Below are 27,203 nucleotides of genomic sequence, written 5' to 3'. Positions count from 1 at the left end.
TAGTATGTCAAATATAGTTGTTGGTAATTCCTTTCCTAAAGAGAAGGAAAATATCCTTATTTCTCACAGACGAAATCTGTGTTCTAAATGAAATCACATCAGCCTGCCTTCTAACTATTGCTGATTTTAATATATTTCTTAAAAATTTTTTGGAGTATGATGGCTATTGATGTGGAAATTCATCAAAATGCCTTTTTATTGGTATTTAGTAGCAATGTGATTGACTTGAAATGATCTCCACACTTTAACCACACACAAAACTTCATGATTTGGATAGTTTTTCCTAATTAAGGAGTTGAGTCTCCATATTAATTTCTAAATATAACCATTGCCACTTATTTGCAAAACAATGTTCTTTCATAGATACTCTTCCTAAGAGCTGATGTTAACAACTGATCAAATTTCCCCAAATTCCAGTCTTTTGATTCCTGGTGAGGAAGAATCCAATGGAAAATCCATTGTTTTTGTCTGTGAATTTGGGGAAATAAGTAAATTCTCCAGCAACAGAGATTTGGAAATCTAAAAGATTCAATATTAAAACTATTCTAAGTAGCTGAAAGCTTAATGAATACATTATATGATTTTCATTAGACTCCATTAACAGGAAGTAATGAAGTTGCTTTAAAACTAAATTAGGGTTCCAATATCCCTTCCTTTCTTCAGTCATTCAATTTTTTAAAATCTATTGAAGTGCCTACTATGTGCAAGAAATGGGATAAGGCACTAGATGCATGGGCAAGAATCTTAAACTATATTTAATTGACATTAAGAACAATCATCAGTTAATGATACATTTACTATCCTTTGCCTGTGACCAAAAGAGACTTACATATTGACTATATGGCAACAGGTTAAAACTATTGAGGCATTCTTTACCGCAGTAAAGGAGATATCTAAGGATCGTAGAATTAGTCCGGCAGGCAATTTTAGAGTCCAGTTATCTAATTGTACAGATGTGTAAATTGAAGCCCATATATGTTAAGGAACTTATTGTAGGGCATGCACAAATAATAAATAACAGAGACCAATAAAAAGTCAACTTTCTCATTTTACAGATAAGGAAACTGTTTCTTAGAAAGATTTTTATCCAATGACTTGCCCAAGGTCATATGGTTCATGACAAAGCTAAAACTCAACTTATAAGGAGTCACTTAGTCCAACCTCTTCATTTTACAAGTAAGAAAATGGAAGCTTTGGTGGTCAGTAATTTGCACCAAATTCCACAGGTAGTAAGTGCAAAAGCTAGTATTCAAAGTCAAATCCTCTGGCTCCTAGTTTAACAGGAAGATCTACAATGCTGCCTCTGTATTAACATTAGGCCATGTTAATAGAGGCTTTCTAATGCCAGTAGTCTTTCCATTACTCTATACTACTTTGTCCATTTTTGCTTATATTTGTATTCTATAGTTATTAATCATTTAACTACATAAGAAGTTTGAATAAATAATTCATGATTAATTTAAATATTAAATAATGATTTCAAAAACTTAAGTAAAACCCAATGTGTTCTCAGCTCACATAGAAAAAGATTGTTTTGGATTGACTGTCAAAGAATCTGACTCTGTTTAAATCCTGGTTCTGTTATTTATTACTTGTGCATGCCCTTGGATGAGTTCCTTAACATGGATGGACCTCAGTCTATACATCTATAAAATTAGATAACAACTAAAAGATTTCACAGGTTTCTTCTAACTCCAAACCTATTATTATAAAAACTTTCTATTACCTTTTATTGAAATGCAGGAAAATCTCCTTCTTTAAGGCTGATGTCACCATGTCAAAAGACTTTTACACAGAATGACATCAGTAAGCTGATATCAACATCCAATTTACTTGTGACATTCCTGCAAAAGTGTCTTGTCTTTTGTGAAAGAAAAGGACAAGTATTCCTCATACCATTAATAGAAAGAGATAACAAACCTGGGAGACTTAAAAAACCTGCTGTTTAAATAAGGATGAAGGCCTCCCAAATTTGCTTGATGACTAAGGCTGCTATGTGCAGCCCTGAGACATGAAGCCTTATAACATAGCTTATTTTCTGGAAAAATAATTGTTTCTACAGATGCATAAGCAATTTTTTTAATAAACACTGTCTTCTTCCTCAAATGAATATCATCTCCTCCTCATAAATGAACATTAATGTATTGATCATTGTTTTGAAATTCAATGGATTTTTTAAATCATATTTTATTTTTTGCCAAAGGATTCACAGAAAGTGACCAGATTTTAGTTGTCTTGATTTTTCATATTTCTTCCTAAATCAGCTCCTCCCTTCCAAAAGACAACCAGTCATTTTTTCCTTTGGCTTCAAATTTGACCCCACCTGCAGAGAGCACTTTTCTTTAGAAATTTTAATGTGGATTCTCATGGCATATTTTTTACCTAGAATTTTCATGGAAGGGAGAAATTCCGATGGAAACTTAGGTTTTGATTTTCTCTCTCATTTTACCAAAGTTAAACAAATGCTGCTACAACTAATCAGAATGAAAAAGACACAATTGAATAATCAGACAAACTTCATAAACTGTTGCATGACTCATTCTTCCCACATGAGGACAAAGAAACAGAAGTTACAAAGACAGAGAGAATACCATCATTGCCTAGTTTGCACTTTATCGTACAAGAAAGAGTACCAATGAAAGATCTCTTCCTTTTTGAGAAATGTGTCACCTTATCAATAAGTCATTTGCTAAAATTCCAATCTACTGCTTAGAATTTCCTTTTATTTTAAATTTAACTAACTTTTCCCATAAGCTTTTCTTTGCTACTTGCAATCATGAAAACATTTTCAAACTTTAGGACCCAACAAAAGAAACTTCTGCTAGCTCATCACATTCTTAGATTAGCAGAATAAATGGAATGTAAATGAAATAACAAATGATAGTGTTTCCTAGCACCTGCTACAGTTTGTCATGAGAACTGAATTTCCCTTACACAGCAAACAAATAATCAGTGACTTAATTATAAGACCTATTGTCATTACTAGAAATTTTATAGGAGGAAGGAAACTTTATCTGTCCTCTTTTCAAAACAAAACAAAAACCTTAACTTGCCACTGTTCAGGGTTGCACTTTAAAAAAAAACATAAACAAGAATAATCCTTTCCACTTGGTGCTTAGATAATTAGGGAAAAAAGTGAGAAATGGGAAAATGCATTATTTCATTAATGAATACCTGAGATATCATAGTTATGATTCAAATATACTTGCTTACAATTTACCAGTTCCTTAAAAATCCTTGTTATGTGTCTTAAGAGTTAGATTCTGAGCCAGTATTATTCTAACTGATATGGCCCATTTAGAATCTGAGTCCTCACGAAAGTAGAGCTCATCAGGTTGTTTTATCAGCTCTAAGCAAGCCCAAGCACCAACTAATGGGTTTAAGAGAAGAAAGAAAAGAAAGGATTTTTTAAGAGAAAGAAGCCAGAAGAGGAAAAATGAGAAGAAGAAAAAGAGGAAGAGGAAAAAAAAAAGAAGTTCCAGGGTTGTTACAACATTTGCAGAACTTGGCTTAACTGCTATCCATCCAGCAAAGGGCAAAGGAACTAATTTAAAATAATGGAAAATAAAGGTCTGTTCTGTTTTGAATGTTGAGTTTTGTGTTGTGTTTTAGTTGTTGAATGCAAAAAAGTAAGCTCCTATTGTGACTTTGAATTCTCTTTGAAATATAAGAGAAATCTATTTTAGTCCAGAAGGCTGGTTAGTGGGTTGCATTTTGTTTATGGCCTGGTAATATAATCCATCCTGCTTGCTCCGTTCCAGTACTCTGTTTCTTGTTGTATTGTGTGTGTGTGTGTGTGTGTGTGTGTGTGTGTGTGTGTGTGTGTGTGTGTATGGTGTTGGATCTGGGGACATTAATAATCATTGATAGGTAAGGTTTGTACTGTGCTATTACCACATTCTAAAGTCTGTTCATGTCCTGTCTATTGAGATGCCCTGTTTAAATATACTAATGAGAAAAGCTTATTCACAGACAGCTGTCAAAATTCCTCATTGACTGATGCTCTTGTCCAGTTTTTAAAAGAAAAAGACATAATTTAGTTATCAGTGTAACAGAATTACTTAATACATGTAAAATTACATTAATAATTTGTAAAATGCAGAATCAGTCTTGATAATCTCTGTTATTTAGAGAATGGGAAAAGAAATCTAGAGTAAAATGTTTTTAGACAACATAGAGTCTCATTGACAATGTTAGGTAATATAAATCAGAACCATAAGGAAATAAAAAATTATACCACTAAAATACTCCAGCCTTCTTTAAATTCTAAAACTATAATCTGAATCATTCTCCCCTTCACCTCTTTTCTAGAGTTGAAAAGTTAATAATAGAGCATGCTACCCTATGTCTTAACTACTATAATTCACATCTGGTGAATCTCTCTCCTATGTCTGACTCTAAAAAATCTAGCATGATATTTTATTTGCCCAGTTTGCTAAGCTTTAGCTCTTGCCTAAAGGCAAGAATCTGGAATGACTCAATAGTTTTAGGGTCCTTGGCTGGACTATGATTTTATGAAATGGTATCATACTTCTTCTCTACCCTATCACCTTAGTTGTTATTCTTTAAATTTATCCCAGCTTCTAGAACTCCACTCTTATTTTCTTACCTACCTTATGACTGTGCATTCCTTCCAAACTATTATCTGCAGTCAAATCACTACCTTCTTCTTAGTATATGAGGCTTCCTACCTTTCAGGGCATCCCATTCACTCATCCCATTTCATGGCATTAAAAAACATTGAGATTAGAAAGGATTAAAAGAAATAGAGATCTGTAAAGGAACATCTGTAATTAGGGATGGGAATTTAGCCTAGCCCAGTATCTAAAAAGTAAATATTCACTTGTAGAAACATTAAGCACATAGTGGGTGTTTATACAGGAAAAGGGCTGAAACAAAATGATCTCCATCATTTTTATGAGAATACTGCCCCCCTCCTCTACCACCATCACTACCATGGAGTTTGTCCATATTCTATGAGAAACTTCCCCGATGGAGTCCCCTTACATTTATTTTATTTTCTTTCAGGTGCAGACCTGTGATTCCATCAATGCAAGAAACTCCTACCAGTGCAGATCAGGAACTCATCTCTAACTAATCTGAGAGTTGCCTGGGGGCACTGAAATATTAAGAGACCTATCCAATGGTCACATAAGATTTGCACCCAGTCTTTCTGCTTCAAAGGCAGCCCCTTGATTCATTGTGCAATCATGCCCATTGGGTGATTAATAAATGTCAGGAAATAAGATTTGTTTCAGTGATGCTAATGCAAAATGCTGGTAACCTCAAGTAATTTCCTAATGGAGAGATGATAGGTCTGCTTGACTAAAATCACACTTGTTGGAACATACTGCCTCAGAATAATAGTTGAATTTGAAATTCATATGAAGCTCTTCTTTAATTTTGAAATAGATCCATCCTTTTAAGTGAAGATAATATAAAGATGATTTTGATAATACAGTGGTTTGGCATCTAGGATATTTGTTACTTTCTCCTACTCTTCATTCTTAGGACTTCTCACATTAAAATCTACTATTGCATGTCAAATTCAAACAAATACTGGAACAGTTATGGAACTTTTTGAAAGCTATGTGAACCAATCACAAGTGCTATCACTAGACAATAAATAAATTGCCAGCCGCATTAGGCACAAAAATCCAGATTTTAAAAGAACACAGAAAGCACTGAATTCTACTTTCACAGACCAAATTTCTTATTATTCTCCAGAGTGACAGTAATGATAAGAAGTTTTTTAAAACTTGATATTGTCTCATATAGAACTCTCTATTCCTAGACCAAAGGGGTGTATGTGTATATGTGTGTGTATGTTACTTATAATAGATAAAAGTACCTTAGAATTATAGTATATCTCAGTGAAAAGAGGAAAATGAAAAATAGGTTGAGAGACTTTATCTAACTCTAAAAAGCAATACAGGTATGACAGGAAAGATGGAAGGAAGGGAGGGAGGAAGGGGAAGAGAGAGGAGGAAAGTAAGAAAGAAAAAAGAATCTATTCACTATTATCTTTATAAAAACTTTCTGTTAGCATTCTAATTTAAGTTCCATTTTTCCTTTTAATTTGAAGATATGGCATGTTTATACACTATTATATTTTATGGTAATTTTACCACTTACTATAGAATGTGATATTCTATAATTTGCTTGCTGTACTCTTGGAAAATTTTTGACAAGTCAAAGATACTTTCACAAGTATCAACACTAGCTGCTATGAATTCTAGAGAAAGACATTCTTTAATCAGAAACTTGTATTAACCAGCACATCTAATCTCATTATAATAATAATTTATCTTCATAATATTGACTCAAAGCACTATGAATGATGAAGTGCATTTTGAATCATCAAAAATGATTGATTTATGCATTATTTTTGCACTTGAAATCTTTAAAAATTGTCAACAAGTTTATATAAATCAAAACCCTCTCTTGAAAGGCAGAACAAGGTCCCAATTCTACTAGTGACTCTCTAAGAGATTAAGGAGTCAGTTAAGATTGCTGGGCCTTAATTCCCTTATCTTTTAAATAGAAAGAGTGAGACAAGATAACCTCTGAAGTTCAGATCTAAATTTATGATACTCATCAGAATATTTGATCAGTCAGGACATTTCCCTCCTGGTAATGAAACTTTTCCTAAAATATTCTTTATCCCATTTATCCAGCCATTTACAGTTTTGTGAATGGTATTAACATGTTTTCCAATTAGTTTATTATTCTAGTTTTCAGATTTAGACAGAAATGATCCATTTTAATTATAAAAGTAAACAAAGACTGAAGTAGACTTTGGTTTAGTTTAATTTGTTAAATAGCAGCTAATATTTTCTTCATTTTCTTTTTTGGACATTGCAGATGAAATAGGAGAAGAAAGTCTAGCAGACTCATTGCAAGATTTATACAAAGCATTGGAGAGAGCCAGTTTGTCACCTCTGGGGGAGCACCGAATTTCAACCAAGCTGGAATACAAGAAATCTTTCATAAAAAGGTGTAGTGATCCAATAGTGAATGAAAAACTGCATAGGCTGCGAATTCTAAAAAGCACTTTAAAGGTAGGATGTACAAGCAGAGGAGAAAAATCCCATTTCAAAAGTTCCTTCTTGAACTAGAAATGAATTGCTCTAGCATGTTATAGAAATTCAGAATAGCATATTTTCAATTTTTTGACTTTGACAATGTTTTGGAGGCATGGGAAATCAGTGTGAAAGAATAGGAAAAGAAAAACATGGTCCTGTCATTATATTGGGAGGAGAAAATGTGATTCTAACTTTTCATTAAGAACTCAGATAGTTGTCAAATCCTTTATGACTTAGCTGTAGGTGAGAAACAGGAAATAATATAAAAATTTGCAGAAAATACAGAGTCTTCTTTGTCTAATTTTAATTTCCCAAGATAAATATTCTACGTGTTATAATTTTCAGAGTGAGTTGCTTAAAGATAAGAATAAAAATAGTTACCTTTATAAAGTATTTCAAGGTTTGCAAAATGCTTTACAAATATTATTTCATTGGATCCTCACAACAATTCAGAGAGGTAAGTATTAATGGTATCCTTATTTTCAGGGGAGAAAACTGTGGCAGACGAGTGACTTGCCCAAGGTTACACAGCTGTTATGAGACTGAGGCCCAAGTCTGACTCCAGGTTCAGTGCTCAATTGACTGAACCACTTTGCTGCCATATGAGGGCAGAATGATCAAAAGCACAAGGTTCAAAATGCAGAGCTTGTGTTTGGGGGACAAAGACCAGTTTTGCTGGAGTATAGACTATTTGAAAGGAAGGAAGACATAAGGTAAAGAGTAGAATTAAAATGGGAGGGTCTTGAATGTCAAACAAACTAATTGTGAAGATTTATTTTAAGGAAGAAAATGATATAATCAGATCTAAACATAGAACATATGAATCTAGCAATGTTATAAGGGATTGAGAGGCAGGCAATCAAATTAGGAGGGTAGATGGAAAGTAATGAGGGAGGGGCGGCTAGGTGGCACAGTGGATAAAGCATGTGCCCTGGAGTCAGGAGTACCTGAGTTCAAATCTGGTCTCAGACACTTAATAATTACCTAGCTATGTGGCCTTGGGCAAGCCACTTAACCCCATTTGCCTTTCAAAAAAACCTAAAAAAAAAAAATAATGAGGGATAAAAAGCAAACATAAAAATTTGCTTTGGGACAGCTAGGTGGTACAGTGGATAGAGCACTGGCCCTGGAGTCAGTAGTACCTGAGTTCAAATCTGGCCTCAGACACTTAATAATTATCTAGCTGTGTGGTCTTGGGCAAGCCACTTAAACACATTTGCCTTGCAAAAACTTAAAAAAAATTGCTTTACTGAGCAACAGGAATACTTCTCTGATACAAAGAAAGAAACCAAAAAAAAACAGAGATACTGGATTTTAATACCTGGAGTGTTAGATGACTTCAATTTTAAAGAAATAAAAAGTTGTCATCTACCATAATCAAAAGGAATGAATAGATGTTTGAGAGCTTGGGGACAGCTAGGTGGACACAATGGATAGAATGTCAATGGAAGTCAGGAAGACTCATCTTTGTATTCATATCTGGCCTCAGATTTCACTCAGTTTCCTTATCTATAAAAATGAACTGGAGAAGGAATGACAAACCAATCCAATATTTTTGCCAAAAAAGCCCCAATTGGGGCCACAATGAGTCAGACATAATTAAACATACTTGAGAGTTTGGGAAGAGAAGAAATCAGTTATTATGGAGAATATAATGAGTCAAATGATTAAAAGTTAAAGAGTAAATGGTACTGAAAAGTAATTCTGAGGGGTAAAAAAAAGTAAATTGTTATTAGGTAAATTTTATATTTTTAAATATAAATATAAGGTAAATTTTCATTTTATAACATCTCTAGCACCACTTAGCAGCTTGTGTTGTTGTTGTTCAATAGTCTCACTCTTTGTGATCCTGTGGACTGTTAGCATATACTGTTCAAGGGACTTTCTTGGCAAAAATATTGGAGTAGTATGCTATTTTCTTCTCCAGTTCATTTTACAGATGAGGAAATGGAGCCAAGCAGGGTTAAGTGATTTTCCCAGGGTCACACAGTAAGTGTCTAAGACCAGTTTTGGACTCATAAAAGTGAGTCTTCTTGACTTCAGACCCAGCCCATCTACTATGCTGACCCAACTCTTAAATACATAACCACTTCTAGCTCCTCATTGAAATAAAGCATGTATGCTTAAATTGAAGGAAGTCTCAGATTACAGAGGGCTGGGAAAACCCTGAAGAAGGTAGAAATTTGGCTGAAACTCAAAGGAAGCTAGGAGGCAGAGATGAGGAGGAGAACATATCAGGCATGGTGGCAGACACTGAAAATACTCAAGAGTTGGAAGATGGAATATCTGCGTACAAGAAACAGGAAAGGGAGTCAGAGTCACAGGATTGCAAAATACATGGAAAGGAGTAAAGTATAAGAAGAATGGAAAAGAAGAGGCTGGATTATGAAGGGTTAAGCCAAACAGAGGATATTATATTTGATCCAGGAGGAAATAGGGAGCCAATGAAATTTGTCAGTAAGAATGAAAATACTAAGATCCATGAATTTTGGTTACAGAGTAGTATTTATAAATTCATGATTTTCAATATAGAACAATATTTATAGAGGGTGAAGTTAAATGGCATATAGCTAATATGGGGTGAAGGAAGTAGTAATGAGACAAGTCAGGATATGATCATCTAAATGAAAATGGTAAGAGAGAAGAGAGATAGAGAAATCTGAGCCAAGTACTAAAGTCATTGATAAAGCTGACTAGATAGCTCAAGAAGTCAAGATTGTTGGATGATAACAACAAAGATGGAAAGTGTAATAAATCAATTGTATGGACCTCAAAATAGAAAGGATTTTTAAGGGGGTAGAAATAGAGAAAAGGTTTAGAAATGGCACCAGAAAGAAAGAAATAGACCAAATTCTTCTGACCCTGTAAATGTGGGTGAGTAGTAGTAGGTTGCAGAAGTATGGATTGCAGAAATCATGATAATAAGAAGTAGTAAATAAAAGGTTTTAGAAGAATTTGTTGATAATGGGAAATGGGGGTTAGGGGGGTTGCTTTTGTTCAAGGTTTTAGCCAATTCCCCTCTGGGGGAAATTACTAACATGCTTAGTGGAAATAACCTAGAAGATAGGCTAACTGGGTGGCAGGAGACCAGTAAAAGAGTAGAATTTATTATATTAACAATAAGTTTAGGAGAGGGTAATACAGGTGTGACTTATTTTTGTGCCTAGGATTAAGAAAGGATCATAGGGCGGCTAGGTGGTGCAGTGGACAGAGCACCAGGCCTGGAATCAGGAGTACCTGAGTTCAAATCCAGCCTCAGACACACACCTAGCTGTGTGGCCTTGAGCAACCCACTTAACCCCACTGCCTTGCAAAAAAAAAAAAAAAGAATGTAATGGGAAGCATATCAGAAATATAAATGTGAGAAAGGAAACTATTTAATTATCAGAATGTAGATAATAGAAGAATTTGAATTGTTAACCAAAAGTTTTCAATGAAATATAATAATAATTATACTGTTTCTTTTTCAGGCTAGAGAAGGAGAAGTAGCCATTATAGATAAAGTTTTAGACAATCCAGATTTGACATCTAAAGACTTTCAAGAGTGGAAAGAGATGTACCTTGACCTCTTCTTGGATATCTGTCAAAAAAGTACCCCAAATGACCCATTAAATGTTCCTTCTGAAGTAGATGTACTTATATCCTCTCTAGTGCATACCCATTCATACATTGAAACGCATGTCTAAGAGTCTTGTCTCCACACCATCTGGCACCTTCCTGTCCTTTGAACAAGTGCATAAGGTAGTTTTTATATTCATGTGTGGGAAACTTGGTAAATTATATTTTAATGTTGCTGAACTACATAAAGTAAACCTCATGATATCATGGTCTTTAATGAACATTTGTATATTTTATATGCGACCAGTGCTCGGCTTGTGTTTACCTTGTGCAAAATAAACTGTCTTTAATAATTTAAAATTAATTTTTGCAAATAGCTGTGGAGACAGAAAGACCTCAAGTAGTAAATACTGAAGATGGTTTACTATTGGACCTTTACTGTCCCTTTACGTTAATTTTATATGAAACAAAACTTTAGAACTGAATCACATTTTTTTCAGATGCAGACAACTTGTGGGAAAGAACATAAATCTTTTATATTTATTAAAATGTGCTAAGAATTTTCTTAAACACTGCACAAAGTTTAATGCTGTAGTTTTATTTTTGTGAAATGTAGGTTAGTACAAAAGAGAGTTAAGCAGAATAGAAAATCATTTCTATAAGAAAAGTTCAGGTATCAGATATCCATGTCTTAATAGTTAATTAACTTTTGAAATCTAAATAATGAAAATGTTATTATTGCAAATCTACGGGAATACTAAATGGTATATCAGGGGAAAACTTTGTAAGTTTTTTTTGTAAAAAAAAAAAGACCAAAATCAAAGAGATAGCTGCTTTATTTTTTCTTGATTTAAATCTTTCTTTATTTTTCTAGTAATGGGATGTTGTGAGAATGTATAGGAATTTGAGAATTGATTTTTTTTAAATAGATTTAACTCACCCAATAAGGCAGCTGCAAAAATAACACCAACCTCATATTTTGGAATTGCAATTCAAAAAAAAAGTCACCAAGTATAAATTCAATAAATGAATTTCACAGTTAGCTTACTTGTTTTCCTCATCTATGAATTAAACTAAGTAATTATATTTAGAAACAAGGAAGCAAAAATAACTGATAAAGTTTTGATGTTTTAAAAATTGGGGAAATATTGAGGAAAAAAATTAAATGTACTCTGTGTGGGGTAAAAAAGGTACTGTCTATTCAGAAATGTTTTAGTGAGTTATATGTGTGAGAAATCAATGGATATTTTTCTTATATTCTTGAACTGCTCTATAAAATGGAGTGTGTATGTGGGAAACTCCTCTTCATATATTTATAATTATTAGCTTGTTTTTGAACGTGATCTCAGCATGATGATGATTGTGCTGCTTCTCAGTGTCTGGCTGCATAATTTAAAAGTCACAATTTGATATTTTCAGAGGAGGGGTCACCCTCCTCCCCTTGACTGTCTATCTTGAGACTTACTTTTAATCAGCTTTATTACTGTAGCCTGTTCAGCTCAGTGAATGTACTTTAATCCTGAAGAGCTCAGATACTTTCCAGTGATTATCCTCACTGTGGAAGAGGAAGTGAAAGCTACACAGGGGAGCCTTCTTTTGTTTGCTTTAAAAATTACATTTGAATTGCTATTGTTTTGCAGACTTTGCACAATTGTACAGGGAAAGTGGCCTTTCTGCAGCCCATTTTCAGTACTTCTAAATGTAATCAAAATGGATGAGGAATCACTTCCTTACTGTTCATATGGGATAGGATTTGAGATCCAGTGTATTATTTTTGTCATTTTAAAAATGTTTGTAAAACATGCGTGCCATGAGCACAAAAACACACACACATACACACACACATATATACACATACACACACACACACACACACACAGAGCCAACAACATTTACTTACTGCATGAGTACTGTCACAGACACTGACACATTAAATTTGTGGATTTGTACATTTAGTTTTTAAAAATGCTTGTCCTGAAATGAAGTGTGTTCTTCTAACAAGCATTTAAAGGCCTGTTGTTGTTTAATGGACCAAAAACATATAAATATATCCAACAGAAATATTTGACAGCAGTGGATGAATAATCACATAGAACAGGTGATATTATGTGGCCACCAGGCAATTAAAGGAAAGGTCTAGATCTGTTGCTATGCAACAGTTTTTTGGGCTAAACTTTGGTTAGCAAGTAAAATATTAAATCTTTATACATTAAAACACTCAAGAGTAGTGGCATGAAAGCATACATTTGCACCACTTTTTGTGACGCCTTCTTTAATAGCATTTCAAATGCTTGGTTAACTGTATTCATTTCTGCAAACATTTATTGATCACCTACTGCAGGTATTATATTAACAGGAAGACTGGAAGAAAAGAGAAAACACTGTAGAGTGAAATCAGAACAAATGCAGCTTTTAAAAGAATACCTAGAAAGCACTTCATTTATTCATATGAAACTTTTCCACATTTCAGACCCCTGTAACGTAGTCATGGAGTCATTCTGCCATATTAAGTTTTCTAAATGTTATGCTATGGGTGACCCAAGCCTGTTTGGTTTAAACAAATATTCTCTCTGAGACCTTAAAAACTGGTTTTCCCAGTTCATTTTGCACAAAAATAAACCTTCACCTTACTGTCTATTCTGTTATGTAACCCCCCCCCCCCAGGATGGGAGGAAGGGGTATTAAAGAAGGGAAAAGTTATTTACAAAAAGATAAGTCCACATGGGAATATATGGGAAGCTTTCCCTTAAAGAAGATGGATACAGAGAATACTTTACTGTTAGACCTCCATCTTAACCCTCTTCATTTAGAACACTAATCACTTTTGTGATACTAAAAGTATATCCAAACCATGACAGAAAATTTTAGAAAACAAAACTCCTTACCTAAAGGCCATGCCACAAAATTTACTTTCCCTAAGACTTTGATTCTCAGTTCATTATTTACATAAGAGATTAAATAGGGCATAACCACAATTATAGCTATGATAAGGAAAAATCATCGTTATCCTTCCAGCAATTTTATGCCATTTAGTTTCACTCAACTCTTTACTAAAATAATATCATCCTCTACTGGAGTCTATTATTGTTAACATTTTCCAAAACTTGAGTGACTTTAATTTTTGTTTTGTTTCTTTAGTTTTGGCACAAAGATAAATTTCATTTAATATCTTGTAAAATTCAATTTTGAATGATAGTTTTTACAATATAAAGGATAACTACTCCAAAATTTATAAAACCCAGGTATATCCTTCCAAGAAATCTGACTGCTGAAGCTAAATCATATCTTTCCTCTTCTCTGTCTTTTCCTTTATTCTTATTCTCTCAACTTGGGGGGGGGGGGGAGTAGGAAGTGAAGGGGGAAAACTTCTGGGACTATTTTAATGTTCTGCTGAAACAGTCTTCAGTTCAGTACTTCATTCTATCTGCTTTTCCATAACCTTCAATCTCTTCAATCTCATAAGGTTTTAAAGATACATTGGAAGAGAGAGACTATCTTTTCTGGGACAGTGTTAGTCAGGAATACCCATTTTTCATAACTGCTTGTCATAAGTGAATCCTGAAATGAAAGGAGCACTTCAGCCTGTTTCTGCTTTCTTTATCTTTTCCACCCTTTCTTCTTCTTCCTCTTCTGATAGTTGCAACACGGCGCACTTCAGGCCACTCCAAGCCTGGGGCATGTCACAACCAATATCCTCCCAGCAGTCGAGGTCCAAATCGTAGCCCACCACATTGCGGGTGGGCACTTGCCTGGAATCTTGCCACTTTAAGCCACCTAGGAGAAGGGCAGTCTCCTCCACCACGGCAAGCCCATAGCAGAAGCGGTCATAGAGCAGGGGCCGCAACCTAGTCCACTGATCTGCGCTCGGATCATAGCGCTCAATCTCCGAGAAGAGCTCATAGCGCCCCAGAAAAGCAAAGACGGCGCCGCGCAACGTAGCCATCTGATGCCCAAAGCGGGCGATGCTCATCGGGGCCCTCTTACTCCACGCCCTGTCCTGCGGACTGAGGGCGTACACGTCCCGGCTGCTGCCGCCCCGTTCCGAGCCTCCATCCTCCGGCCTCCCTCCCAGCTTGCCTCCAGATATGTACACGGTGCCACAGGCCCCTATGGCTCCGGCGTGACCATACACTGGCTGCTGTAATTCCTTGCTCTCTGTCCAGCGGTCTCGGACCAGGTCGTATACCTCCACAGAAGCCAGGGCGGCCCCGCCTGCCCCCACACCACCAACGGCTAAGAGGTTGTGGCCCACAACTCCGCACCAGAAGTGGGCCCGGGCCTTTTTCATGGCAGGCACAGGAGCCCACACGTGGAATTGCGCATCATAGCGGTGCACTTGAGCCGTGGCGTCCATTGGGGCGGCCGGAGCAAGAGAAGCAGAGCCGTCTGCGGGACTCTCCCCTCCCAAGACGTAAAGGAAGTTGCCCAGAGTGCACACGCAGTGCCCCTGCAACGGGGTGGGCAGCCTCGTGAGCCTGCGCCAGCGGTGGTTGTACACGTCGAAGGAGACCACGTCTTGGGTCAGCTCCCACTCATCCACTTCCTCCGGCGCCTCCTCTTCGGCCTGTGGCTCTGCAGCTCCGCCAGCGTCGCCTCTCTCCGCTCCCCTGGGGATCTGAGCATCTTCGGCGCTTGGAGTCAGCGCTGCTTTGGCCCGGCGCCCCCCGACCAGTAAGATGCGGGTTTGGGGACTCCTGCAGCTCGTCTGCTCACTCTGCAGGAGGGGTTGGCGGGAGGCGGCCGTGTGGTAGTTGATAGCTTGAATGATGAGACCCTTCACTCGGGCGGGGAGACTGAGCCCCGAGCCCGAGTAGACCCGACGGAGCACCTCGGGGGGCACCAGGCCGAAGCGGACGCGTTCCAGAAGCCCGGAGCAGTGCGGAAGGCGCTCGGCCGCGGGGTCCTGCAGCAGCCAGCTCAGGGCCAGGCTCAGTAGCCGGGCCTCGGCCACGTACGGCACGTCTGGGGAGCCCAGCACCGCCTTGAGCGAGCCCGGGTTGAGCTCCAGAAGACCCGCCGCCTCGGGGCCCCTGTCCAGCAGCTCTCGCAAGTGGCGTCCGATGAAGGCTTCGGCCGCTGACAGAGCGTCGGCCAGACCAAAGCGGGCGGCCAGGTTGGCCGCGAAGCAACAGTTCTCCGGGCCCAGGTGGCGCACCAGGTAGCGGCTGCACAGACCCACGGCCTCGCTCACCTGCAGGTAGCTGGCGGCTTCCAGGGTGTCTTCCAGCGTGTCCACAGACAGGGGCAGCCAGGCCGTGTAGATGAAGTCCAGGAGGCGCTGAAGGCCGGTGGCCGAGGGCACCTGCAGGTGGATAACGGGGGCCCGAGACTCCTGCGTGTAGCTCTTGAATAGAGCTTTAAAGTAGTCGCTGGAGCACGCCAGGAGGGAGCGGTGAGCAGGGAACTCGCTGCCCTCAGCCTCCAGCTTCACGTCGCACAGAAAGCCCTCGTCGCGCAGGGCCTGGTAGTGGGTGAGGATGGCGCCTCCGTGAGCCTTGCAGTAGGACAGAAAATAACTCATGGTGCATCATGCAAAGGGGAGCAGGCTGGGAGACCGGATAAACCCAGAGCAAGACCCCAAATGCATCTCGCGCAAACAAACTAGTTCAGGTCCGAGTCCCCCGAGGAGCGGGCTTCACTATCGATTACCAGAGTTGGCAAGCGCCCTCCAAAGCCCGGATAGCTTTCATCTTTCATCTAATTCGGAAAGTTGCCACCCTCCTCCTCTCCTAACACAGGTGAGCCATACCCTGGCTAGGAAAATCTTCCCATAGCTCAGACTGCGCACCAGAGATAAGAAGGTGGAATCCACCAGACTTGGAGCGGTTCCAGCTTCGAAAGCTAGGAGGGCTGCTGGGGCAGAGAAGCTTTTCAAGAAGGCAGCCTTTGGGAGAAAGTCCCAGACGGCCCACCAAGGACACCTGTGGCGCCGCACCATCACCTGAATGAAAGGAACTGCTGTGTCCCCCGGCTGCCCCTAGCCCCTAATCAGACGGAGGTCTTCGAACTCTGACAGGCAGAGGCAAAAGCAACTACAGATGTGCAGACGCCGTGGAGATTTTTGACTAGGATGTGGAAGTGGAGGGCTCTCCCCGCCGGTCGCCCCCTAGTCCCTCTCAGCCAGACCCACCTGCAGAGGGTCCAGGTTCAGAAGGTCTCTGCTTAGTACACACGCTCACATGCATTCACACACATACAGCACCAGGGCCGGGGACAACTGGCTCCTGGGGTTGGGGATGCGGGGTGATCTTTTACCCCTGCTCCGCGTGAGGGATTAAGTCAGACCCGACGGGATTAGAGCAGGAGGTCAGGCAAGTCAATACGTTTAGTCACTGGTATAATTGGCCTTGCCTGGCAGGCCTGGCCCGGGGCTGGACATAATATCAACGTAGCTCATAGATACAGGAATAGAGCACAGACACAATCCTTTCCTTCCCCACCAACCGGCTGGTCCTCGCCCCTCTCGCTCCTCCTCCTGGTCTAACATTTTTGGATTGGAAATCAAGGACCGAGATTTGGGAGAGCTGAAACCTTCGACTTTGAATGACCTAACTGGAAATCACGAGGTTGACCCTTTCGGATAACAGTGTATCAGGAATAGAACAAAACTGCGTATGGAACGGAGGACGGGGGAGCAGAGTGGAAGAGGGCGGAGTGGAGAACAGGGTTAAGTGTCCCTGAAGACCTAATTAATATAGAAGCTTTGTTCTCTGTGCTAGTTTGTCACCCCAAGCCCAGGGCTTGGGGCAGTTTGCTCCATGAGTTCCCCTTGGGAAAGGGTCTGTGAGAGATCAACTTTCAGTCTGGAGTAGATTCAAATTAAACCGAAGTAAAGAGGGATTAAAGTGTAATATTTTCACAGTAACACCCAGGAGATTCAAAAGGAGCTCCTACTGAGCTGGGACACAAGATCTGTGGGGTCAAGCGGGCTCTGGCTCATGAAACTACAAACAGCAGCAGCCTGTAACTAGTCAGGACTTTTGAGAAATTGGGGGTTGTCAAAGTCAGAATCCCTTTTGTTGGCATCTCACAGGGGCACTACAGTGAAAGGTATGACTTCCCAATGCTAAATGGGTACTCTTCCCCCAAACGTGCCCCACTATTAACTTACACATTTGCATGTTCATCTCTAGTCTCCTTTCCAAAAAGCATGTGGGGAGTGATTTTTTTATGTGCTTGAGCAGTTAGTTTCCTTTAAGAAATAGATATCCAATAATTTCTTCCGATTCCCGTTCTTGCTTTGATACTTGATCTAATAGTCAATCCTCCTTTGTTGCAGAATGAGGTAAGTAGTTTTGAGCTCATCAGAGGCCTTTGTCTCAAAGGATTTCTTTCCTTGGAATTGTTCTTAAAGGCTACAGGAAGGGAAAAAACCCATCAGCTTCTGCAGAAATACAGGGGGAGAGATTTTTTTTTTTTTACTCTTTGTTTCTAGCATAGCTGAAATACTTTTTTCCTTAGCATCTCCATATTTTTAAATAAACATTTTTTTAAATTAACAGATAAATAAATATGAGGGGCTTCCTATCATCCCAATGTAGGATGTTTGTGTTGGGAACCCATTACTCATCTTACTTTGTTTTTAGTAAGTTTAAAATTTATATAGGATCCAAAAGAACTCCTATTTCTGACTTCATAACTTGTGTTTTTTTAAGATGAATGATTTTCAAGTAAGACCAGGAAGGGCCATTATGGTATTACACTTATCCCTTATTCTCTGACCTGCAGCCTCTTAAGAGTTTACAGTAAACATTCTGAGAGTATACTTGTCTACTTAGTTTCTCTCCATCAATTTGGGGCATTAGGAAAAAGTACAGTTAGCAATATTTGGTATATGTTTATCTTCTAGAAACAGAAAAAGATATGAAATTTTCATTTCTCAAAAACTGTAAAATTCAAGAGTCATCTCAGATTGCATATTTTTTAAACCCTACAGGCTAATATGTTTTAAGATTAAGAAAACAGAAGATTAGTGATGCAGGGAGTTGTAAAAAAAATCTATTTTTGAATGTTAGGATCCTTGGCTCCAAATGAAGTAACAGTTTCTATTTTATTTCACAAAATCATAATGAATTTAAGAAGTCTTTAAGATTCAAAGAAAATTAGAGCAGCAAGAGATTTACAAAGCTCATCTAATCAATCCCATTTGAAGATGTAGAAACTGGGGCCAACAAGCAAACCTTGGTCTATAACCCTGGACTTGTCTCCAGATCTAGGACTCTTTCTTCCATGAAACTTAATGTGATGTTAAACAAAATCATTGGTATGAAATACAAAGCTTATATTCAAATCTCACATGTAGGATCAATCAACATTAAAATACAGATTTTTAATTATTTTAAAAGTTATCAATTCTGTCAAATTCTAAACAAAAAACAAAAATCGTAACAGAAAGATGAGATGTTCACACACCATACACATTCCAGTTAAGTCAAAATACATGAGAAGATTTCAAATTTAAATGTAGCATAAAACTTAAGAGGTATGAATAAGATTTGATGGGTTTGGGGTTTTTTTGGGGGGGGTGTTTTATTGTTTTGTTTTCTTTTTTTAAGGAAATCACTGTAACATTCAGTTCTATATAACAAGGCTACTTCCTCATCCTAACCAATAGCCCATGCTCATGCTGCTTTGCTGATATGGATACAGTGAATTCTGTTGAATGAGAAATTCTGTATAATAGATGTGTTCACAAATTCCTGTCTATTTAACAGACAAAGCAGTCAATATATTTAAAGGTGTTGTCCTTTCAGTAAGGTATTTATGTATCATACCAGTATTTGAATACCTGTACAATGTTATACATTCTTAATAAAATTCTAAATGGTTTTCCAAATGCTGTGTTGGAACAGTTTGAGTTGTATAAATTTTTTATTGAGACAAAGGGGAGATTGATAAAGGTGCTTCTTGGATAAATATAAATAAAGAAAAACAGCTCTAACTTCTATATTAATTTTAAATATTAAAAAAGTCACAGAAAAAAACTATTCTTGTGGAAATAATATGCTCTTAAGTAAAAAAAAATGTACACTAGAGATCATTTAGTTAAATCTATTGTGTCCTTTTTACCTTTCCTTAGATTTTATATTTTTCTTACTATCAATCACACATCAAATATTAAGAATAAAACTATTCGTGCCCTAGTTTTTGGTCACAGATGCACTTTAAATCTACATTTTTCTGCATTCCACACATTTCTGGCACTTGATATTTCTTGATGCAAATCACAGTTCTTAATTTTGTGTGTGTGTGTGTGTGTGTGTGTGTGTGTGTGTGTGTGATGGAGTCCTTAGTCCATTTGATGCAAACTATGAACCCTTTCTCTGTTTTCAAATATTTAAAAAGGTTAAATCCATAGAATTACAGAGGAAAATATTTATATTGAAATACAATTATCAAAATGTTTTTTAAGGTCATGGACCCCCCCCCCCAGGTTGAAGAATCTCTGCTCTAAATTGATTTTTAGCAGTTATATTATGAAACTTTTCACATCTTGTAGAAAAAATAATTCTTAATTCAGCCTTTTTCTAGAACAACTTGTTAGAAACTTTGTTTTATCTTTCTGAGACCCCAAGGTTTAAATAAGTAATAGTTTATTTTTGAGTGACCCGTGATTTCAGCATTTGTGAAGTTTGCCAAGTTGACAAGCCTTGAAACTATAACTTTCTGCTAATTCATAGACCAAGAGCCCAAATAACAGCAATATTTCTCTCATACCATCCCCACAAACAGCTGGGAATCATTAACTATCTCTGTAGTGTGCCAAGCTCACTAACACAGCTGTATCTGAGTGTGTATTCAACTCAACATTTATGAAGAAACACAGTCAACCACTATAAAAGGCCAGAGCACTGGGAGGTGAAAGAAAAGGGGCAGCTAGGTGGCACAGTGGATAGATCACTGGTCCTGGAGTCAGGAGGGCCTGAGTTCAAATTTGACATTCAACACTTAATTACTTAGCTGTGTGACCTAGGACAAGCCACTTAACCTCGCTCTGCCAAAAAAAATATAGCATATAAAGTCCAAGGTCCACTGCATCCTGGTCATCTTGACTTTTGACTTGCCACTGGAGTCCAGTAATTGGAGGAGAGAATGATGATCTTTCAAAGGATGATAACTTTTCAAAACTGCCTCACTAAAATACAATTCATGCATAATTCAAGACATCACCCTGTGCTGTCACTGGCACTCTTTGAAAACAAAGGACAAACAACAACATAATAAGTATATTAGAAAAATCTGGAACTCTGTCACCTTAGAGATCATCTAGTTTAGGGTACTTAACCTATTCTGGTAATCTGGTAAAGCCTAAAGATTTACCAAAATAAAACATTTTTAAATACATAAAATACAAGGGGCAGCTAGGTGGCGCAGAGGATAAAGCACCAGTCCTGGAGTCAGGCTCAAATACGGTCTCAGATACTTAATAATTACCTAGTTGTGTGGCCTGTGGGCAAGCCACTTAATCCCATTTGCCTTGCAAAAACCTAATATATAAAATACAAAGGATTACAAAGAAAAACAATAATGAAATAGTTATCAGTTTTTTTTTTCTAATTCACAGAGTCCAGTTTAAGAGCTCTACTCCAATCTCTTTCTGGAGAGGGACAAAGTTGGAGTCAGGAAGATCTGAGTATAAATTCTTATTCAAATATTTACTGACCCTAGGCAAGTCATTTATTTAGCCTCTCCTTGCCTCTGTCTCCTATAAAATGAAAGTTCAGGATTGGATGCCATATCTCCGATGGGCTAGTATACAGAATCAGCAGAACTTTATATATTCTCTATTTAATGTTCCTAGTTGTAATTATGAGTCTCCAGTAGAGCAATAAGATATTTTCAACATATATATTTTTTTGGCTTGGGGTCTTTTGCTGTTCTGTTTGTTTGTTTGCAGAATACCTTATTGCCAATATCTTTGACTACTTCTAAGCTGTTTTTATTTTGTTTCTATTACTGTAACTATTTAAATGGATTAGATGCCCTTTTATTGGGAAAGAAAATTTTACCTCCAAGAAACTCAAGACATCAGCATTCATTTTAATCTTTCTCTCTTTAGATGATGCTTGGAATTCCAGTAAATAATTACTAGTATCCTTTTCTATGAGAAATAATAGATTCACCCAGTGCCCAAACAATGATATCTTATTGATTACATCATTGACTGGTCGTGGATCTAAAGGGCCTTGTGAGAAAAAATTACACCTAATGCTGAATGACCCATTATCCAGTACTCCCCAAACAGAGGCTTAGTCTAATAACAGAGAAACTATTCATTATTTTTTAACATAGGCTGAACTTTCTACTACATATGACTGCATGGGGTGGTCTTTCTAATATGAATACTTTTTTTAATTCTAGAAACTGAATTAAAACCATCTATTATTGCTGGCCTGATGGAGCAAAGATTGGTAGGAAAGCCAGGCCAGGCCTCAGCTGGCACATGCTGATGTTATTGAGAAGCAAGTATAGGGTAGCATTCTCTGGAGTCTTTGCTTATTTTATTACAAGCAGCCTCTTAATCTCAGCATCATGTTCTTCCAACCAGTGTTCGGCAGTTAGTACCAAGGGATATTACTGTGACAATATGCTGTTTACAATACTGGTTCAGTCATTGCTTGGAACACTCCAAATTCAATGCCTTCTCTATCATTAGTCTAGTGACTAATAATGATTGTTTCAAACATCCTAATTCTCCTCTTTCTCTATCTCTCTGTCTTTGTCTCTCTCTCTCTCTCTGTCTCTGTCTTACTCTGTCTCTGTCTCCCTGTGGGTCTCTCTGTCTCTGTCTGTCTTATTCTGTCTCTCTCTCTATCTCTTTCTCTTTCTGTCTCTTTGTGTGTCTGTCTCTCTGTCTCTGTCTCTGTCTCTGTCTCTGTCTCTGTCTCTCTCTCTCTCTCTCTCTCTCTCTCTCTCTCTCTCCATCATCTCCCCATCACTGATATATTTCTTCTCCCTTTTGACAAAATAATCGTTCACTAAAGTCAATCAGTCTCACTTTGTTTCTCCCTATGCACTCACTCTTATATAAAGTTCTTCTCTTCACATGCTTTCAATTACTACCTAGTGACTCTCAAATCTACCTTTATCAAGTCCTTTCACCCTCTCTAAAGGCTCTATAACAATGATCTCCAAACTCTTTTGAACTTCTACTACTATCAGTTGAAAAAAAAGCAAACACCTCAAATATGTATGTTTATCAATTTAGAAATAATGTAAATATAATATGCAACATATAAAAATGATGTATACATATGTATTGTGTTATAATATGTCATATAACTATAAGTGGTATATTATAAATATAATGAACATAATTATACAATAGAAATAATTCCTAAATTTTTCATGTTATATAAAATACATAATTGTCTAGTTAAATATGATTCTAAATATTCACATATTCTGCTATATAATTTTTTTATATTTTAAAAGAGTGAAATAAAGGTGAAACTATTTTTATTTCAGAGTCATTAGGAAGTCATTGGAGCTTACCCTTTAGGGGAGTTTCATGGCCAGAACCAGACTTTTGAAGGTGACTTTGGAAGCTGTAGAATGGATGAACTGGAACGTCCAATTAGAAGACTAATAATAAAGCGCAGAATTGCAATGGTGCCTTGTAACACGAAGAAAGAGCAAACATAGAAGTAGAGATAAGAAGATTTAAGCACTGGCCTTGGAGTCAGGAGGACCTGAGTTTAAATCCAGCCTCAGACACTTACTAGTTACCTAATGTGACCTTGGGCAAGTCACTCAGCCCATTGCCTGGCTAAAAAAACAAAGAAGATTTAGCAATTGATTGGATATGTGGGGTGAGGGACAGTGTGGAGTTAAAAATGACACTGAGGTTGTAAACCTAGGAAGTTAAAAGGATAGAGAAGTCCTCAAGTAAAATGGAGAAGTTCAGGAAAAGGGTGGTTTTGAGTGGGAGGAACTAAATTAAAGAGATCTGAGATGCCCATCACAACCCAGCAGTGTTTTCTGATTCTAGGAGGAGGAAGACTCTTCCTCACCCATCACTGTCCTAAAGTGCAAAGTCCAACTTTTGAGGGTTCTGTACTACAGCCAAGAGATGATCTGGAGGGCAATGAAGCTGTATGGGACAGAGTAAGAGAAAATAGGGGGGAATTTTCCCCCAATTATTTGTGCAGTTGCTGTTGTATTTTTGACCAGGTTGCATTAAAATTCCCCTATTGGACCTGAGCCTGGCTCAGAAGGGTGCAGGTGAATATACGACTTTGCAAAGTAAAGGAAGGAGTTAGATTGAGAAGATGAAAGTGCATTTGTCTTGGAGGCAAGTCCCATTCATGGCTAATGAAGAGAGAAGGGAGATGTTACCCATGTTCTCACTTTCCAATCATTTGATTTGCCTCCCTTTGGGGCAGGCCAGGGTCCCCACTTAGAAGATCACTGGTCTGGAGGATAACTCTACCTATACAGGTACTCACATATAAGATTCTTTTGAAAATGTAATATTTTCCTCTAGTCAACCATTCAGAATTTTCCTAATGACAATAGTGGTATAAATAAACTATAATAATAAATAACAAATATTAAAAAAACATAACTTTATATAATACTTAATATGTGACAAGCATTGTACTAAGTATTTTGCAATTATTTTCTCATCTTCTTGACCTTACTGCTTCCACTGCTCAAAAATATTTGCTAAATTGAAATTGAATCACCATCACTAATACCACCATAAACCATCACCCTAAAAAGTTAAAACCTTGGGGCTAGGTTTCACTCCCTTCACTGTCCCCTGACAGCCAATTTCTCATCCTTTCCTGTTGCTTTTCCTACATATCCTCTCTTCTCCATTTCCGCAGACACCATTCCAGATCAAGCCTTCTTCACATAATTTCTCAAGAAATTCAATAGCACTCTAACAACTCTCACTTCCTCCAGTTTCTTCCCCTAGAAAAAAGTGGAACAAATCTCTGAGCATTGTTTATATCAAAGAGAGGTAATGAGATGGAGTTCAAGATAGGGGGTTAAGAAATCTGTCTCTGCCACCAAATGACTTTACCCTTTCCAGGTCTCAAAATCGACTTTTTTTCTATTAAAAATTTTACCACTTCTGGCTCCAAAATTTTGTTATTCTTCCATCCTTTGTTGCCTATTTCCTGTAAAACTTTTAATGGTCCCTATTATAACTTAGGATGCATGCCCAAAATCAGTTTACCTTTATTTAGGCTTAATCTAGTGCAATGGAAATACTAATTAAACATACTTCTCAATGCTTCAATTAAACTTTATTAATCAAATGCATGCAAATATTAGTGTGCATTATCTATTAACTAATACCAACATTAACCACCACAGACACAATTCAACAATCTCATTTCCTTGGGCATCTCAATAAATATATTTCATGGTGCTACTCAATGAAAAAGTTTCCTCTCTGTCCAGCCCAAGTCCATATGTCTCCTTCTAAGATGGTTGCTTAGCAAATCTGCAAATATACGTCAGTCAATAAAAAACTGCCCTCAATTAAACATAGTGTATGCTTCAGTTTCAAGTGTGGGGAGAGCAAGAATCCATCTTGGTTAAACTAAAAATCAAGCTAAAGGTTAGAAGTCTCTGGTGGGTTTCTTACAGTTTTAAATAGAGGTATTATCTAGAGGCACAGAAATTCTGACTGTTGGTCAGTGACTTAATTTGTTTACTAATTAATTTGATTGGTGCCTGTTGACATAAACTAATGTGGCAGGATTTGAATTTAACTGTTTCTTGACTCCTAGTCCCACCCCTTTCTATACCATAAGACTTCAAAATATCCATCTTTGCATCTGGTAGGTTTTGAAAAGTTGCATTCATGAATCTTTGAAAACCTTTGAGGGTATTTATTACCTTATCCCAAACAGCATAATTCAGCATTCAAATTTCCACTCGACTGTATAAAATAGCATCTTCTCATATCTAAATCATATCATAGTCCTACCTTGCCTTGAGGATCTGCTTGATGGAAATTGGAAAGCCAGAGTGGAGGATATCAATTCTGCAACTTAATGGTATTTTAAGTTCAGTAGGGGGTGGAGGGGAGGGCTTTCATCATCATTCCCTTTCTTCCAAAACAATATGGGCTTTTATCTTAGAAGACCTAAGGATGGATAACTTCTTCTGAACATTTTTCTCTCTGAATTTCTGGTGCCCTCCCTTATATCTTGTCAGTGAATCAATATATATTGAAAAGGATGAGGATGAGGCCCAGGCTACCAAGTTAATTATGGAGGCTTGAGGTCTGAATAAAAATAACAATTCCTTTGAATCACAAATAATCCCAAATCTGCTGGAAATTGGGTGGCAATGTGACTAATATCTAATTCTAAGTGGGCAGACAGATTGATCACCCACCTCCCCTGAAATTCTGTACCCATTGTATGAAGAAAAGGATCAGTCTTGCATACTAACAATATAAAAATAATACTGAGAAAACCAATTCAGTAAATAATAAATATTAAGTATCTTAGTGTTTTTATAGACAAGATACTAGGCTGAACCCAAAATTAAACCAAAAACAATTCCTTTCCTAAATGTATTACATCCTACTAGGGAAACAGTACAACATGTAAATAGACAAATGCTTTCTAGGGTGAGATCCTCCCCATTCACCCTTATTTAACCCATTAAAATTTAGGTTCTTGAGTCACCAACTCCAGTCATAATTATCCCATACTTTCACTGGGCTCACCCACATTTATATTAGAAATTGTTTACTTTCAGCCCTTTTTATTCTCAGAAAAATTGGATGAGAACTATTGAACCTATCAGAAGCTGAAAAAAAAATTGTGAGCATCCTGGAAATTCCAAAAGGAGGAATATACCTATTATAAATGTGTGAAATAACATTCAGGATTGGTGGAAGAAGTTTGTTTCCAGGGAGGCTCCTTCACTGTAACCTTTAGGTTTTTCCATTCCCTTGGACCCTTGGCCTGGAACTCTGCTGAGTAGTGTCTCAACCATCCACAACAAAAACATTCCCTCTGTGATTATCCATGTTCAGCTGATTCAATGCAAAAGGGTCATTCAAAGCCTCAGTTCCTATAGGGAATCCTCAAAACATGAAGAGGTTCACCCTTAAGTAGGGCACATGTGGGCAGCCTGCCCTATCAATTCAGAGACAAGAAAATTGCTTGTTTTCTTTTCCAATAAGAGGGAAAATGAGGGCAAAGATCAAAAATTAGAGCATTTCTAGATGATACTTCTCTGGATCCAAAGTCAGTCATTCTTTGTGTACCACAGCTATCCTGCCCCCTTTCCCAAACCTTCATCTTTTTCATTATTATTTGGTTCTGCTTTCATTGTAATTCAGATCATGGAACTCACCACAACTTCTCTGTAGTCTGAGGAGTCAGATCTGCTTGGAATGATTGTACTGTTGTTCTTTCCACTTTAAACCTGTGTCTGGGTAGAATTAGAGTATTGAACAACAGAACCTGTGTCTGGAATATTACCATAGTACCATAGTGCCAGTTATAACCTTCTCATGTTGGAAGAGTGGGAGAAACACTACAGCTAGAAAGTTCCTGAAAAATTTTACTAATCAGGTCTAGA

General features: G+C 37.6%; 2 protein-coding genes across 6 annotated transcripts in view; one reads left to right on the top strand and one right to left on the bottom strand.

The window, feature by feature from the left end:
• CNKSR2 (connector enhancer of kinase suppressor of Ras 2) overlaps positions 1-13,970 on the top strand; it is a 338,317-nt gene extending 324,347 nt beyond the window's left edge. For all 5 annotated transcript variants that reach the window (XM_074214261.1, XM_074214260.1, XM_074214259.1 and 2 more), the window contains 2 exons: positions 6,865-7,061; positions 10,556-13,970. In XM_074214261.1, the coding sequence (XP_074070362.1) occupies positions 6,865-7,061; positions 10,556-10,771 (413 nt within the window). In that variant the 3' untranslated portion in view covers positions 10,772-13,970. The remainder of the gene's footprint in view (positions 1-6,864; positions 7,062-10,555) is intronic.
• On the bottom strand, positions 11,521-16,921 carry KLHL34 (kelch like family member 34). The gene has a single exon (XM_074214263.1). The coding sequence runs from the start codon at positions 16,162-16,164 to the stop codon at positions 14,221-14,223; it is 1,944 nt and encodes a 647-aa protein (XP_074070364.1). The 5' UTR covers positions 16,165-16,921; the 3' UTR covers positions 11,521-14,220.
• Between the last annotated feature and the right edge of the window lie 10,282 nt (positions 16,922-27,203).

The sequence above is a fragment of the Macrotis lagotis genome, chromosome 1 (assembly GCF_037893015.1).
Source record: "Macrotis lagotis isolate mMagLag1 chromosome 1, bilby.v1.9.chrom.fasta, whole genome shotgun sequence".
NCBI classification, from domain to species: domain Eukaryota; kingdom Metazoa; phylum Chordata; class Mammalia; order Peramelemorphia; family Peramelidae; genus Macrotis; species Macrotis lagotis.
Note: the sequence above shows the minus strand (reverse complement) of the source record. Positions and strands in the feature narration are given on the sequence as shown.